This window comes from Schistocerca piceifrons, chromosome 7 (assembly GCF_021461385.2).
Source record: "Schistocerca piceifrons isolate TAMUIC-IGC-003096 chromosome 7, iqSchPice1.1, whole genome shotgun sequence".
Taxonomy (NCBI): domain Eukaryota; kingdom Metazoa; phylum Arthropoda; class Insecta; order Orthoptera; family Acrididae; genus Schistocerca; species Schistocerca piceifrons.
The window spans coordinates 389,778,437-389,795,831 of record NC_060144.1 but is presented as its reverse complement, the minus strand read 5'-3'; the positions used below and the strand labels follow the sequence as shown (position 1 = coordinate 389,795,831).

At 43.4% G+C, this 17,395-nt stretch overlaps 1 protein-coding gene across 1 annotated transcript in view; it reads left to right on the top strand.

The window, feature by feature from the left end:
- LOC124805726 (arrestin domain-containing protein 17-like) overlaps positions 1-17,395 on the top strand; it is a 381,347-nt gene that overhangs the window by 208,985 nt on the left and 154,967 nt on the right. The window contains exon 3 of the mRNA XM_047266296.1: positions 548-635. Within this exon, the coding sequence (XP_047122252.1) occupies positions 548-635 (88 nt within the window). The remainder of the gene's footprint in view (positions 1-547; positions 636-17,395) is intronic.

Below are 17,395 nucleotides of genomic sequence, written 5' to 3'. Positions count from 1 at the left end.
ACCTACAACACCTAAAAAAACAACAAAAGTGGTCAGCGTGACAGATTGCCGTCCTACGGGCCCGGGTTCGATTCCCGGCTGGGTCGGGGATTTTCTCCGCTCAGGGACTGGGTGTTGTGCTGTCTCCGTCATCATTTCATCCCTATCCAGCGCGCAGGTCGCCCAACGTGGCGTCGAATGTAAGAAGACCTGCACCAAGGCGGCTGGACCTGCCCCGCAAGGGGCCTCCCGGTCAATGACGCCAAACGCTCATTTCATTTCAGTTCTCATCTGCATACTCATCTGTTGTGGAAACACACGAATTTCTCATATCAAAACAGTGAATAAATTACTACTGTTTAATAAGACGAACTTGATTTTTAAGCGGTGCCACCAAATTCGAATTACGGCCACAGTAACTGATGACCTGTTCCAATGACATAACGTAATATTTAATTTGTCAGATACATATTCACCATATCTAAATACAAATTCATTTGGTAATAACAAATGCTGACATCATGATATGTGTTACTGTGTACTACACTGAGCTGTTTCTCGGTTACAGGCATCACGGTGCGCATTGTGGGCGAGGCGGCGGTGAGCGTGACGTCAGAGCCTCCCGCGCCGCGGCCGCGACTCAGGAAGAACAAGATGTAAGCACCGGCCTGCCTGACAGCCAGCAGCCAGCAAGCAGCGCCCTGCGTCTCTCTCTCTCTCTCTCTCTCTCTCTCTCTCTCTCCCTGTCTCTCTCTCTCTCTCTCTCTCTCTCTCTCTCTCTACAGACATTATATATGTAGGGTAGTCCATTGATAGTGACCGGGCCAAATATCTTACGAAATAAGCCCCAAACGAAAAAACGAAAGAACTACAAAGAACGAAACTCGTCTAGCTTGAATGGGGAAACCTGATGGCGCTATGGCTGGCCCGATAGATGGCACTGCCATAGGTCAAACGGATATCAACTGCGTTTTTTTTTAAAATAGGAACCCCCATATTTATTACACATACGTGTAGTACGTAAAGAAATATAAAGTTTTTTCGCTTTGTGATAGATGGCGCTGTAATAGTCACAAACATATAGCTCACAATTTTAGACCAACATTTGGTAACAGGTAGGTTTCTTAAATTAAAATACAGAACGTAGGTACGTTTGAACATTTTATTTCGGTTGTTCCAATGTGACTCATGTACCTTTGTGAACTTATCATTTCTGAGAACGCATGCTGTTACAGCGTGATTACAAAATCTAGGCATTCCACTTTACACCTTACACCAAGCAACAATCACGCCATTTCATAATTTTCTGAACAGAATGGCGGTGTCTTTACTTTTGGGATTACCCTCGTAGCATGGGGAGGAGACATGACAAAAAGAGCAGGACACTGAAGCATGTTATCAAAGACAATAACCTAGCGATACTCGATGACGGCTTCTACTATGGTATCCTCACCTTTCGGTAGACCCTCAGCTGTCGGCGTAACGCTTTGCACTCCCTGTTTTACCGAATTATCTAACTGCCGCGTTAAAACAGATTCAGTGGGATCCGATCATCTCTCAGTAGAGTTCGACATCAAAATCAACATTGATATTACGCACATATGTTACGCTAACAGTGCGTGGAAAATCAAGGAAACCAACTGGGACTCCTATAAACGGGCAGTTAGGCCGGCGTTCTGAAACATGAGACGTGACTTGCTTGATGAAGATTCATATCAAGTTTTAATCAACGCTATGGATACTGCAGCTGATGCCAACATCCCTAAGGAAAAAGAGTTCACCGTCACGCAACACCGTTACCTTCCTTGGTGGAATTCCGAATCCTCTCGACAAGTTGCTAAGCGCAGACTTGCTTTAAAAATCTATCGTCAAAATCCCACTATGGATAACTTCTTGGCTGTTCGAAAAGAAAATGAGTGAGCTAACAAATTTCTGAAAGAAAAAGGACAGTTGGATAAAATTTCGTTCTTCCCTCAATAATGAAACCAGTATGGCAAGCATCTGTCATAAAACAAAGGCTTTCAGAACCAGCCGACTGTCTCCCCCCCCCCTCCCCCTCCTGCTACCACTGTCTCGCTAGAGGAATTTATAGATACACTTGCTCCTCCCACAGCCCCATTCTAGAATCACCGTCTCCTGTTGAAGATAACCGTTACCATGTACTCCTTCGTCCTTTCTCCAAAAAAGAATTCAACGAAGCTATTAAACCATCGAGGGACGGTTGCCCTGGTATTGATTTTATTCATTATTCTATGCGACAGAGGCAAAAGATTTCCTCTTACACATTTTTAATCGGTACTGGATGCACAAGGACCTCTTATCAACATGAAAGACGAAAGCAAATATTCCAATTATGAAAAGTGGCAAGGATCCAAATGTGACCTCTAATTATCGAGCGACTGCTTTGTTGTAGTGTTTTGGCAAAACTCTGGAATGAATGGTTAAAAGGAGGTTGGAATGGTGGCTTGAAAATCATAATTTGGTGAAACTGAGTCAATACGGCTTCAGAAAAGGTAAAGGGACTATAGACAATCTGTATTTACTTGCTATATATATTACGTCGGCCTTTCAAAACAAAGAAATAGCGGTCGCTGCCTTTCTGGACGTTAAAAGGGTGGTATCATCACGTTCGTATACAAGTTCTCTTGGACAAACAGGCAGGGTTCGAAGTTCCTCCGTGGATGATTTATGGCATCAGTACCCTGGTCGCTCAAAGGACCATTTACGTCCGTTACAATGGAAACATGGTCGGACCATTTCTCTTCTGCCAGGGCTTGCCTCAGGGTGCAATTTTAAGCCCCGTCGTCTCTACTCTATACGCATGATTTAGAGCGCATAATCACTCCCCCCCACAAAAATATTGAAGTATGCAGACGATGCCTGTGTTCATTCCACTGCCGTTCGCATCTTCAGGCCAAAGCGGCATTACTCACAGCCTTTCCATATATTGATGAGTCGCTATTTATTAATAAATTACAATGAAATGAAAACCCTTAGCTGCTTACAGGCGTTGACATACGTCAACGGGGGCAGATGAAAATGCGTGCCCCGACCGGGACTCGAACCCGGGATCTACTGCATACATGGCAGACGCTCTATCAATCTGAGCCACCGAGGACACAGAGGATAGTGCGACTGCAAGGATTTATATCTGGCACGCCTCCCGCGAAACCCACATTCTCAACGTGTTGTCCCGCACTACATTCGTAGCGCCCCCGCCCATTATACTCATTATTCGCGGCGCGTTGCCGATTCCCGTAAGAGTTCGGGCACTGTTTGTGCATCTGCACGGAAGAAGAAGATTGTCAAGTGGCCGGTGAGCCTTAACTAATAGCCTGGAGATTTAGGCTGAGATATCAGTAATCGTCTACTTTACAACTCGACATCGGCTCCCATTGATGATCATACTACCTGAGGAAAGTACACTTTCCACATAAAATCTCACGCTCGATTTCTGGAGATGATTTTTGACTCTCGGTTAAGCTGGGCGCATCACATCCGATCCATTGTTGTCACGTGTGAAGAAGGCTTAAATATAATTCGATCACTCACCCGTGTGTGGTCGGGAACGGCCCCAGAGTAGTTTACTCATAGTGTACAGGAGGATTAATCGATATCGATTAAGATTATAGCTGTCGACTGTAGCACAATGCGCCAAAGGTTCATCTCACCAAACATAGATACTCTTCAATACAGAGCCATTCATATCTGTCTTGGAGCCATGAGGTCTACGCCAGCTAATGGTCATTTTGAGGAAGCAGGGGAGATGCTCTTGAAGATTAGAAGCCAAATGTTACCGGATAAATTCTACATTCAAGACATGTCGTTTATGGATAGTTCTGTCTACCAAAGTAGAGATTGCATTTACCGACTATGGACTGCCTCCTGCAGAAGGAATAAGGCTCCGGCCTTTTGCACCAATTTTGACACTTGGTCACCTCTCTTAACCTCTATACGATTTTCCCGGCATTTGTCTCTTTTTGACTGATATCTTCATACGCTCAGCTATCATATTCCAATCTATTATTTTAATATAAACTATTTGGAAAGTACTAATGTCAGTAGTGGATTCAGTCATCTTGTTGCAGCTCAGTGGCCTGGTTTTCTCTGTGTATATACCGATGGATCCAAAATTCCGCACGAATAGTATACTGGAATGCATTTCTTTGCCCTCAGATTCAGATCCGGAAAACCTTCAAACTGCCCCCAAGCGTTTTTATAATTACAGCGGAGAAAGTGGCACTTCTGGAAGCTCTTAAGTTTGTCTCTTCCGCTTCCTTCCCCAAGGTATTAATTGTGTCTGACTCTCAAAGCGCCCCTCAAAGTATTCAGCACTGGACATGGAACAAAACTACTAACCGCTATATTTTGAACTGGCTTCGGAATATTTTCGCAGCACACGGATGGGGCGGACAATCCATTTGCTGTGGGTGCCTTCCCGCGCAGGTATCCTACATAACGAGGAAGTTGATGCATTAGCCAAGCAAGCGACATCTTTACGCACTGTCCCGGATTTGAAATTACCTTACAGTGGCTACTTACGTGTGGCCAAGGGTCACGCAAACAAACAATGGCAAGAGATGTGGGACGTCTCGCAGCAAATGGAAGGCAGCTATTACTCAGTGCTCCAACCTCAGATTCCTTCACATCCGTATTACATGAGGACACACTTGGACCGATCCACGATTTCTCCTATGATACGACTTCGCTTCAATGACGCCTCTTTTCCTCAACATCTACATTGGATCAACGTTTACGCTTCACCGGCAAGTGAGTGTGATCCTGAGTCGGAACCTGATGTCAACGACATGTCTCAAATTTGACTGCAAAGAGTTGGAGTTTCTGAGGACATTGCTGAGTTTGGGATACCACCTTCCTCAATCAGCTACTTCTCTTTTGTTTACAAAGACATTCGCCTTCATAAAGTGACTGTTAAGCCGCTTAAGAGTACTGGGCACAATCTGTAAGTTTTAATATCGTACATATTCTATTTTTCTGTCTTGCTTCTGAAAATATTTCAGGAATGATGTGACTGTAACTCAACACAATTTTAACAACCTTTTATTCTAATTGTTGAACACAGCCGGGGCGGTTTGAGCTTTCTCTACTGGAAAATATGCATTTCTGTCTTGTTTTGTTCAATTCTATGTACATTGTACTTAGGTACTGAGCTTAGATAACGTAGACGTATAGTTTTTTTTCAGCAACTGTAAAATTTTACCATGAACGATAAGTGTGGGCTCTGTTGTAGGTTTGTGGGTGGTGGGTTACGCTGTGGGATTTTTTCAAAGTATTTTCAATGGGGGGAATGCAGTGCGGAAGCCAGTGGACATTCTACGAGATCCTCTCCTGGGAATGCAGAATCTTTAGTAGAAATAAGTTCATAGAGGAGAAGGAGCATACGATCTGTGACCTTCAGGTGCAGTTACAACGCGCAAAGGAGGAACTAGACAGGTTGAGGAGGGTGAAGGGTGGTGGGGAATGGGGAACTGGCAGTTGGCAAGAAGGCAGCTAGCAGGAGGAAGTATTCAGACAGTTATACTTTGCATAAATGCAATAGATTTGACCTACTGTCAGAGTTGAGGGGAGAGGAGCCTTTTTAGCTGTAGATCTAGGGAACATGCAGCAGTCTTCAGCAATTAGGAGGCCTAGGTCAGTTGCAATGTCTAACAGCAAGAAGAAGGTTGTGCTGCTAGGTAGTTCGCACGGTAGAGGTGTGGGCCAGCAGTTGCAGGAAATGTTGGGGAGTGAGTAATAGGTCACCAGCATTGTGAAGCCTAGTGCATGGTTGGTTCAGATGACTGACAGCGTAGGGGAGTTATGTAGGAATTTTACGAAAGAGGATCAGGTAGTGATAGTGGGTGGAGCAGGGAACAGTCTTGATAGGGACAGAGAATATCATGTAGGTTGTGACCTGGTAAAGATAGCTACTCAAACTGGTGGCACTAACGTGCATTTCGTGCAACTGTTTCAGCGTCATGATCGGCCTCGTCTTAATGCGGCTGTTAGGCACGTTAACATGGGCTAGAGAGGGCGCTGTTGGCAGAGGGCATGGGTCACATTTCAGTGGTGCCAGTTGGTTCCATCAGAAGATCGGGTTTCATTAGGCATGGCCTCCACCTCAGCAGGTATGGGAAGAGGAGGCTGGCAAACCTTATAGGTGACAGTGTAGTGGGTGGTGGTGGCATCACTCGTGGAAAAATTCCTGTAGTAGTTGGTGTTAGAGCGGCACCTTTTTTTTAGATTTAAGTCAGCTGATAGGTATACCTGCTTAAAGGAAGTCCCTCTAGCTAAGGGCTCACCTTCAGAGGATATCATGTTTCCAGGTAGAGAAGGAATTAGAGAAGGAATTATCATATTTCATCAAAATATAAGAGATATTAGAGATAAAGTTAGTGAACTGCTTATAGATGTTGATTATTGGTATGTTGGAGCACCACTTAAATAATTTGACAATTCAGAGGCTTCCTTTACCAGGCTACAGATTAGCTGGCTGTTTCTCAAGGAGTTCCTTGCGGGGTGGAGGAATGCTTCTGTATGTAAAAAACAGTATTCCATTTGAGTCCATAGACGTATCACGACGCTGCACTGAACAGATATTTGAATGTTGTGCAGCGTTAGTTGAATTTAGTGAAACTAAACTTCTAATTGTTGTTGTTTATAGGTCCCCTAACTCCGACTTCAGAGCATTTCTGCTCAAGCTAGAGAGGGTTCTTGATTCACTTTGTAGGAAGTACCAGTAATTAGTTATATGTGGTGACTTCAATATTAATTTTGTATATATGGGGCAAGAAAAAGGATGTTGGTAGGTCTCCTAAATTCATATGATCTGACGCAGATTGTGCTTTTTCCAACTAGGGTGCAGGGTAACAGTAGCACAACTGTTGACAACATTTTTATTCATTCTTCATTATAAGATGGGCATTCTGGTGTGAATGGCCTTTCAAACCATGATGCACAAATTTTAACACTAAAAGGCTTTTGTGCTCAAACAAATGTCACATGTAATTACATACTGTGTAGGAAAGTTAATCCAACAGCAATAGAGAGTTTTTTAAATGTTGTCAGGAAACAAGAGTGGCAGGATGTTTATAGTGCCGATAACATAGATGATAAATATAATGCTTTCCTTAACACATTTCTCATGCTCTTTGAGAGTTGCTTTCCATTAGAGCGTTCTAAACTGGAACTAGCAGTAATAGGCAGCCCGGGTGACTGACTAGTGGAATAAGGATATCATGTAGAACAAAGCGGGAATTATATCAAAATGTTAGAAGTAGTCACAGTCAAGCTGCAGTAGCCAATTACAAACAGTATTGTAAGGTGCTTAAAAATGTTATTAGGAAGACGCAAATAGAATAGCTAATTCACAGGATAAAATTAAAACCATATGGTCAGTTGTGAAGAAAGTGTCTGTACAGCAGTATAAGGTCGACGATACAAAATCAGACATTGAGTCCATAATTAAATCACTGAAGACTAAGGACTCTCATGGCTATGATGGAATGCCTCGCAGAATATTAAAGTACTGTGCTGCACACGTTATCCCAGTATTTAGCCGTATTTGTAGTTTTTCCTTAAGGAATTGTCAGTTTCCTGAACGATTAAAGTACTCAATAGTGAAACAGCTTTATAAAAAGGGAGAAAGTGATAATGCAGATCGTTTTAGATTTATTTCTATGCATACAGTGTTTGCTAAAGTTATTTAAAAGGCTGTGCATGTAAGGCTAGTTGATCATTTTATATCACATGATTTGCTATCAAATGTACAGTTCGGCTTTAGAAGTCGCTTAACAACTGAAAATGCTGTATTCTCTGTTCTCTGTGAGGTACTGGATGGGTTAAACAAAAGGTTTCGAACGTTAGGCATATTTTTTTATTTAACTAAGGCGTTTGATTGTGTTGATCAGAAAATATTGCTCCAAAAGTTGGACCATTACAGAATACGGGGAGGAGCTCACAATTGGTTCACCTCTTACTTTAGCAACAGACAGCAAAAGGTCATTATTCATAATGTTGAGAATGGATGTGATGTGGGCTATGAGTGGGATACAGTCAAGTGGGGGGGGGGGGGGGGGGGGAGGGGAGGAGGGTGCCCCAAGGATCACTGTTGGGGCCACTCCTGTTCCTTATTTATATGAATGACATGCCCTCTAGCTTACAGGTAACTCCAAAATATTTCTGTTTGGCGATGACGCTAACTTGGTAGTAAGGGATGTTGTGTGCAGGATTGGCTCGGTTTCAAATAGTGCAGATCATGACCTAAGTTCATAGCATGTAGAAAATAAACTAACGCTAAATCACAGTAAGACTATGTTTTTACAGTTTCTAACACACAGTTCAATAAACCCTGACGTTTTAATTTCACATAATGGGCGATTAGTGAAACTGAACAGTTCATATTTCTAGATGTTCAGATAGATAGTAGACTGTCGTGGAAACCCCGCGTTCAGGATCTTGTTCAAAGACTTAATGCTGCCATTTTTACTATTCGACCGGTATCTGAAGTGAGTGATCGTTCGAGTCCAAAATTAGTCAACTTTGCTTACTCTCATTCGCTTATGTCATACGGTATTATAAAATTGTTCAAATGGCTCTGAGGAGTATGGGACTTAACATCTGAGGTCATCAGTCCCCTAGAACTTAGAACTACGTACACCAACTAACCTAAGGATATCACACACATCCATGTCCGAGGCCGGATTCGAACCTGCGACCGTAGCAGTCGCGCGGTTCCGGACTGAAGTGCCTAGAACCGCTTGGCCACAGCGGCCCGCTATGGTATTATATTTTGGGGCAACTCTTCCCATTCTAAAAGGATATTTTTGGCTCAGAAACGGCCGGTTCGGGTAATAAGTGGTGTAAGTTCACGAACCTCTTGTCGACCCCTGTTCACGAGTCTGGGTATTTTGACATTGGCCTCTCAATATATATATTCCTTACTGTCAATTCGTGTTAACAATATTAGCTTATTCCCAAAAATAAGCAGCTTTCACTCAGTTAATACTTGGCATTTGGATCGGACTTACTTAACTCTTGTGCAGAAAGGTGTGCAGTACATTGCTGCTTCCATTCTCAATAAGCTGCCACTCTAATTCAAAAATCTTGGCAGTAATCCACGCGCTTTCAAATCGAAACTGTAGAGTTTCCTCAGGGATCACTCCTTCTATTCTGTCGTGGAGTTCCTTGAAAAATTAAGCTTTTTCTTGTTGTATTATTGACTGCGTTCACTTAAACTTATGGACTGACTTTTTTTGGGTTGATAAACATTTTATTTTTATCCGTTTTTACTTTTATATTGTAATTTCATGTACTGACACGTTCCATGACCTTGAATAATTGCTCCTCAATTTGGTCCTACGGAACTTGACGTGTAAATAAATAAATAAATTGTAACTATGTGTTATTGAGGGTTAAATCGAGTTGCTACTCGGAAGACCAAATAAATAAAAAATCCGTTACAGCTGACGTCCGTCTGTTGCAGGACTCTGGGGCATATACTGGATGTATACAATCTTTTCTCGGAAAAGCAGCCCATATTGAGAAAATGTGAAGCTCGAGATTTACAAGTGCTCCAGTCTTCAAACTTATTTCAAATCGAAACACTATTATCTCCGGATTTGGGTTACTTATCAAAATTTTATCTATTAATTCCCCCTCTATGATCCCTAGAGGACTGTAACAAGAACTGTGAAACACCTTGTATATACATGGTGTGAGTGCAGATATGTTTAATGGTGACCGAAAACAGCGTACTGAACAACGCTACGTCAGTATTTGGTTCATTTGCTGAGTAATAATTACTGCTATTAGAAGTAGTGTGTTTTTAGGTTGGTTAGTATCTCCAAGCACATGTGGCAAGAGCAAGCCATTAATGCTTATATTCCCTGGGGCAGCAGGGTAGCTGTTGAAGTGTGGCACCTGGCCGCAATGTGGCTGCTCCACACTGTCAGGTGCGGCCCACTTAGTGGCGCAGTTATGACTATGAAGAAAACATCGGGTTGTAAAGTTTGTTACGTGTTTGTTGGAAGACTATTCGACACAGAGAAAAGACAACCAACACAGTTTTGTATGTACAAATTAAGGTAGCACATATAAAATATCTGCACTTAAATCCGTTACACCTTGTATAGTTTTTTTGTTTTTCCATCTGTCAGGGCTACTCGAAAAGTAAGGTCCGATCGGGTGCGAAATGAAACCACCGTGAAAATCAAAAACGTTTTGCTTACAAAGGTTAGTTACACCTTCCAGCTGCTTCTTTACAAAGTTGCCGCTACAAATTAGACATCGTTGTACCAACTTTCCAGTACCCTCGTCATAAAAGGCACCAGCCTGTGCTTTTCCCCAATTCTCATTCTGTGCCAGAATGTTGTCTTCATAGCTAGTGGTTCATGTGAGAAGAGATGAAACTCAGAGGGGGCCAATTATGGGCTGTATCGTGGGTTATGAAACACTTCCCATCGAAAACGTTTCAAAAGCATCTTCGTCGCCCACGCACACTTCTGCCGAGAATTGTCATAAAGAACGAAACGCGCGATAATTATGTTATGTGGAGCTGCAAGAAAGCATCCGAACTCTGTCACAAGGCCCTTAAACTTGGTGGGAGGCCCTATTTTCTAGGAATCTTTACGTGCTCACTGTGCGGTCAGAACTGAAACGAGCGACGTGACGCGATCGACGGAGATATTAGGGACACTGCCCAACACGTCTGTGGAAAGCTTCATAGGATTTTCACTGTGGTTTCCGTTTCGCGCCAGATCGGATCTTACTTTTCGAAGAGCCCTCGTAATTTCACATTTTATGAAGTAACTCAGAAAATAATGAAGATATTCTGCAGCGGCCTCAAAGTGATGTTTGTGTTCAACTACATATGCTTTCAAAATTTCAAGTTTGAAACTTCCGTTTTTAGAGAAATTCAGAATATTGAATAGCGCTGTTTCCTCTCAAATGTCTGAATGAACTGCCGCCAACTCAGGAACATATTAACCTACGTTTTGATATAGATTAATTTCAATGACTTTAGTGACGTTGTTACACAACTGCTAATCACCGATAACCACATTCCTCTCCAGTAAGTTTAGTAAGAGAGCGGATGATATCGCTGTTGAGCGTCCAATACATATTACAACCACCAGCACCACCACAAGCACTAGACTTCAGCACGTGCTAGATCCTGCGGGAAGGCGGCGAAATTCTCGAGCTCTCAGAGCTCAAGGGTAGTTTGCATCTGGGTAGAGAGTGAAAAGCCATACTTGCTTTCCCAGACGGTTTTTGTGCAAGTGGTGTATAACTTCGCGCTCCCTGTATTTTGTCACTCTTACCTACAGAATTTCAAAGAGTAGTCATTCTAGTTAATATATTCACACATTTTCTGTAAAACTACAAATGCTATAAACGTAGTTTTTCCTTTCTTAAGTCTATCTTCTAACGTAAATACACTGATCAGGCAGATCATTATGAACACCGACCTACTATCGATATAAACCCATCCGGACGATAGCAGCGCCACCTGGCGTGGAACGACTGCTAGTCAGATACACGCACGGTATATGTATGATCAGTGAGTGTGCTGTCCTTTTGTAGAATGGGGAAGGCGAGCGACCTATCTCACTTTGACCAAAGGCAGACTGCTCGGCACGAGCATTTCGGAAACTGCAGGACTCGGCTGTTCGTGGAGTGCTGTGGTGAGAGTCTTCAACACATGACGAAACCAAGGTGAAACCAATTCCAGACGTAGTAGGCTGGGCAGATTGGTAAACCAGGAAAGGCGGCGGACTGTGGTGAAACTAGCTTTAATGCTGGGCAGAGTACAAGTGTGTTTAACCACACAGCGCACCGAACACTTCTAATGATGGGCCACCGCAGCCAACGATTCATGCATTTGCCAATGTTAACACCACGACTTCGGCAACTAAGACTGAAATGGGAACGTGATCATCGGCACTGGACGTTGGCGCGGTGGCACAACGTTGCATAGTCTGATGAATCCCGATACCTTCATCGTTATGCCGATGGGAGGACGCGAATCCGTCGTCTTCCAGGGGAACAGTTCCTTGAAACCTATTCTGGTGCTGGTGGTAGTTCCATTATGCTCTGGGAAACATTCATGTGGGCATCCATGGGTCCAATGAAGCTCGTACAAGGCACCGTGATGTTCTCGACGGCAGTTTCATTTTTCAGCAAGATAATGCACCATGTCACGAGGCCATGATTGTGATAGAGTGGTTCGAGGAACAATTGATGTGCTACCCCCCCCCCCCCCACTCCAACTCACCAGATCTGATCTCCTTCGAAGACATCTGGGATGTGACTGAACGTGACGTCAGAGCTCATCGCCCCCCTGACAGAAATTTGTGGGGATTAGGCGACTTGTGTGTCCAAATGTGGTGCCATCACCGTCCAGCGACCTACCAAGGCCTCATTGCTACCATATTTCGACGCGCCGCCGCTGTTTCCCGGCTATTAGGTACGTGGTCTTAACGTTCTGGCTGATCATTTTGGTAGCGTCAGTATTGCCGCAAGTGATCGTAACTGAGGTCAGCTTCTACCATTGTTTCCATTATACTGTAAATTACTCGTTTTAGTATGTTGCAAACTTCAGTTATTAAAGTGATGGTTTGATAACATCCGCACCTGACGGCACCTGCCTTCTTATTCACATCAAGACTGACAAGGCATGACAAAGTTTTAATTAAAAAGAGTGGATTCCAAAAACGAGATCCTTAAATTAATGTAGTGTAGACCTCGTTAGGCTTAAAGAACGAAATTGCGAAGAAGTGAAAGCCACAGAATTAATAACAATCCAGACAAATACCATTCCACATCTCCGGATGTATCTAAATACAAACTCCGTAAGCCACTATACGGTGCATGGCGGAGGGTACCTTGTGCCACTGCTAGTCATTCCCTTTCCTGCTCCACTCGCAAATGGAGCGAGGGAAAAATGATAGTTCACATGAGTCCATATTAGCCCTAATTTCTCTTACCTTGCCTGTTTGGTACTAACTTCAAATGTAAATTGGTGGCAGTAGAATTGCCAAGCAATGAGTTGCAAATGCTACTCGTACGAACTTTATCAATAATGTTTCGCGAAAAGAACGTCGTCTTCCCTCCATGGACTCCCATTTTGACTTCACAGAACACATTAGTGTATTGACTGAACGTAGCGGGAAGAAATCTAGCAGCATTCATCCGAATTCATTTATGTCTTCCTTAACAGTCGTAGCACTGAAGAATGAGCTACACGAGTGTACTATATGCCGTCTCCCTTTTAGATGAGTTACATTTGATACACTTTACTAGAATTCTCGCAATAAATCGAAGTCTACCATTCGCCTTTCCTACCACCGACCTTACTTGCTCGTTCCAGTTCATATCGCGTCGCAACGTTACACCTAGATATTTCATCGACGCGACTGTGTCAGGCAATACACTACTATTACTGTATTAGAACATCAGAGGATTGTTTCTTCCTTCTCATCTGCATCCATTTACATTTTTGTACATTTAGAGTAAGCTGCCATTCATCACAAAATTCTAAGTCGTCCTGTGTGCTCTGACAATCTCTCAAACGTCATCTTCTCTCCGTACGCTACGGTGTCATCAGCAGACAATCGCAGACTGTTGCTCATACTCTCCGTCAGGTCGTTTATGCACATAGAGATCAAGAGCAGCCCTATCACACTTCCTTGAGACACTCCGGACGATACCCTTGTCTCTGATGAACACTCGCCGTCGAGGACAAACACACTGAGTTGTACTGCTTACGAAGTCTTTGATCCACTCTCATACCTGCAAACTTACTGCCTGCGCTCGGACTTTTGTTATCAGTCTGCCGTGGCGTACCGTGTCAAACTTTTTTTCCGGAAATCTAGGAATTTAGAATCTGCCTGTTGCCCTTCACCCATGTTTCGTAATATATCATCCGAGAAAAGTACAAGCTGAATTTCTCACGGGCGATATCTTCTAAATCCATGCTCATTTTTTAGGCAGAAACTTTCCTGTCTCAAGTAAGCGTATTATTATCGAACTTAGAATATGCTCAAGAACTCTAGAGCAACCGACGTTAAGGATACTGATCTGTAAATTTTCGTTCTGTTCTTTTTCCCTTCGTAGCACAATAATCCTCCGCTCTTTTTTCTCAAGTCGCTTAGGGCTAAGCGCTGAGTACATTTGCTATAACTGCAAGGTAAGTAAGGGCCAATGCCGAAGACTATTCTCATTAAAACTGAAGCCGGCCGTTGTGGCCGAGCGGTTCTAGGCGCTTCTGTGCGGAACCGCACGACTGCTACGGTCGCAGGTTTGAATCCTGCATCGGGCATGGATGTGTGTGATGTCCTTAGGTTGGTTAGGTTTAAGTAACTCTAAGTTCTAGGGGACTGATGACCTCAGATGATAAGTCCCAGGTGCTCAGAGCCATTTAAACCATTTTTTTAAAAACCGAATTGTGATTCCATCCTGCCTTGGCGACTTATTTATTTTGAACTCTTTTAGTTGGTTGTCAACACCATGGACGCCATTTTCTATGTCTATAGGGAAGCCTGTGCGACGGTAAAAATGTTGGCCTTTATGTGCAATCATCCTGTGTGAATGATTTTTTTTAAACGCGTAATTTCAAACTTTCAAACTTCAGCTTTCATTCTGTTGTCTTCCGTTGGTACGCCAGACTGGTCGAAGAGTTAAAGAAGAGAAGTGTTCGACCCGCTTAGCGATTTTACGTAGGACCAGAATTTAGGTTCTCGGCAAGGTATTTCGCTATGGTATAACGGTGGAAGTTGCATGCGTCACGCAATCGATCATTTTATAGACGCTCGAATTTCTGCTAACCTTTTTCCTGTCGACTTTTCCGTAACAATCTTTGTTTTCTCACCAATTATTATAATAACAGAATATATGATCTCAGTTGGGTTCCATTACCAGTAAAGAAAAGAGAAGGTTTGCACCACCCTCATGATTGGCGTTTTTCCTTGATCACAAACCTCTTTCTTAATATTCTTTGACCACAATAATCCTGTACGAACTGCCACCTGTGTAATACATGTGAAAGTAATCCTGAGTTCATAGTAAAGTTCAGTAAGGGATGTTGGTCTCCAGGGGCCAGCGGGACAATGTGGGCTGTGTACAATACTTTCGCACCAGTTTTCAACATACCTCGAAGGGTCAAGCTTGAACTATGCACGCATTACCGCTGTACAGCAAAAAAGTGTTGCCAGCACGAGAAGTCGAATTCACCATATAGATGTGATTCGAACATTCAGTTATCGTGGGACTCAAAACATTGAATATCTTCTTCGTAGTAGCCGTATGGTCAGAAACACCAGCTGATCAACGCTATCTACTGATGTGGCCATGAGGTACCCCGAGGAGGACCTAACATGACTGCGCACCACCGTTTTTGAGAAAAATGAGGTACTATCTCAACTCAGACAGGCTGCAACCTTTTCCTCCCAGTCAATTAGGCCTGGTGCCCATTGCGACAACAGTACAAAAATACAACAACCACCCTCCCTCCCAAATAAGGTGGGCAAGATAACACCAGAAATAGGACTTAGGTCAGTGTCGTCGGGTTCTCTTCATTGACCAGTGCAGGATTTTTCTGACACCTGATGATCGTCGTAGAAGAGCATGAAGGCGGCCAGACGCCGTTGCACGTCTGAAGCAAGCGGTCCCACGGTTTTAGCGGCGAGATGGTTGAGTAACGTTTTGTGACAGCTTCATGTACGGATGACACCTCTTGTCGCTATCGAGGACACCTTGAGATCGGAACAAGATGCTCCAGTCTGTTATCCAGTCCTAAAATCAATATCTCGGCGCGAAGAGTTCGTCTTTCAGGAAGATAATGCACCAGCACACCACCCACAGTTCGTGGTCTAGTGGTTAGCGTTACTGTCTCTGGATCCTGGGGCCCCGAGTTCGATTCCTATCCGACTCGCGGATTTTCTCCGCCCAGGGACTGGATGTTTGTGTTGTCCTCTTCATTTCATCCCATCATCATCGACGCGCAAAGAGCCGAAATAGCGTCAAATAGATAAACTTGCACTAGGCGGCGGAACTACCCCGTACGGGGTCTTCCACCCAGTAGTGCCATACGATCATTTCATTTCATTTGACAGCAGACCGTGAACGCTTCATTGACATCTTCCTCCAAGTAGCAGAAATTAACTGAGTGGAATGACATGAGGTATCTACTGACATACTGACATGAACCCAACAGAGCTATCTTAGAACCACTTCAAAATTGCCTTGCATTTTCGTAGCAACCCTCCTCAGATACTGATCTCTGGAGGCTCTGTGTCGAAGAGACCAGCAACGCGTGGACCACACTGTAAACAGCATGCAAAGGAGAATCGAAGCATGCCACAAAGCAGGCGGTGTAGAATGTTACGCAGCAGCGCGTTTTCATTTCACAGATGTGCAACGATGTACGCTTTTAAACAAAACGTAGAAAATGTTTTTGTTTCAAAAAATAATTCTTTGAAGACCACACATGTTCGCAGGTATGCAAGGAGTACTAAACTTTTTTGACCCTTTATTATAGACAGGATGCCCCGAATCTTTATGGTGAAAACTTCTCGAACTGAGCACCTTGCAATCAGAGAAAAATAGCCGGAAATAAATATTTAGCTGCTGGTGAGCCTTCTGAGTTATATGGTCGTGGTCCATAAACCCTTTCTGTTTCGTCCAGTGCTGCGTTGGACATCTTCAGAGGTAGACGTCTTCAGAGGTGGTTCTGAGTAGTGCTTTTTACTGATATAACAGCAACTTAGGCTCAAAGCAGCTGTTCGTAGCGACGATCACCAGTTTTAATGTGTGCATTGCACGACAGAATGCATCGACGGAACAGAATTTTAGATTTGTCGCCATTGCTTGTATACGTTGTTTACGACGCTAACATAGTTGCTTCTCCATCACTACTCACTGTATTCGTCGGATTATGGATTTCATGGTCACATTTACCGTACTTTTTGACGAATATTCTGCGACGGGATCCAGTAGCACCTCTTCAAATTCTAACGTCCGAACAGTTCTTTGTGTAGAATCTTGGGTAGCTCTATGGTCTGACCGACTCTGTTTTCAGCTGTTTTCTATCCACGGCGATAAATTTCTTCCAATTGGTACTGCGCATGTTACTAAATTTTTCTCTGGACATTCCTTCCGCTTTCCGGTCACTAAATCCTGCTCCATCACAGTTAAAATGCATGTGTGCAAGTATCTGTAAAGAGCGAGTCTTCTTTATCTGACAGTCAGCCATGAACTGCAAACGGTGGCAACCTCTACTCTGAACACATTCACAGACGACTGTTGGTTGGTTTTTTTTTTTTCCTTCAACACCGATGTCAATGTGGCAGGCAGATTTTTTTCACGAAACTTACGCAGCTTACAGAAATACGCTTCACATGTCTTGCTTCAAACATTC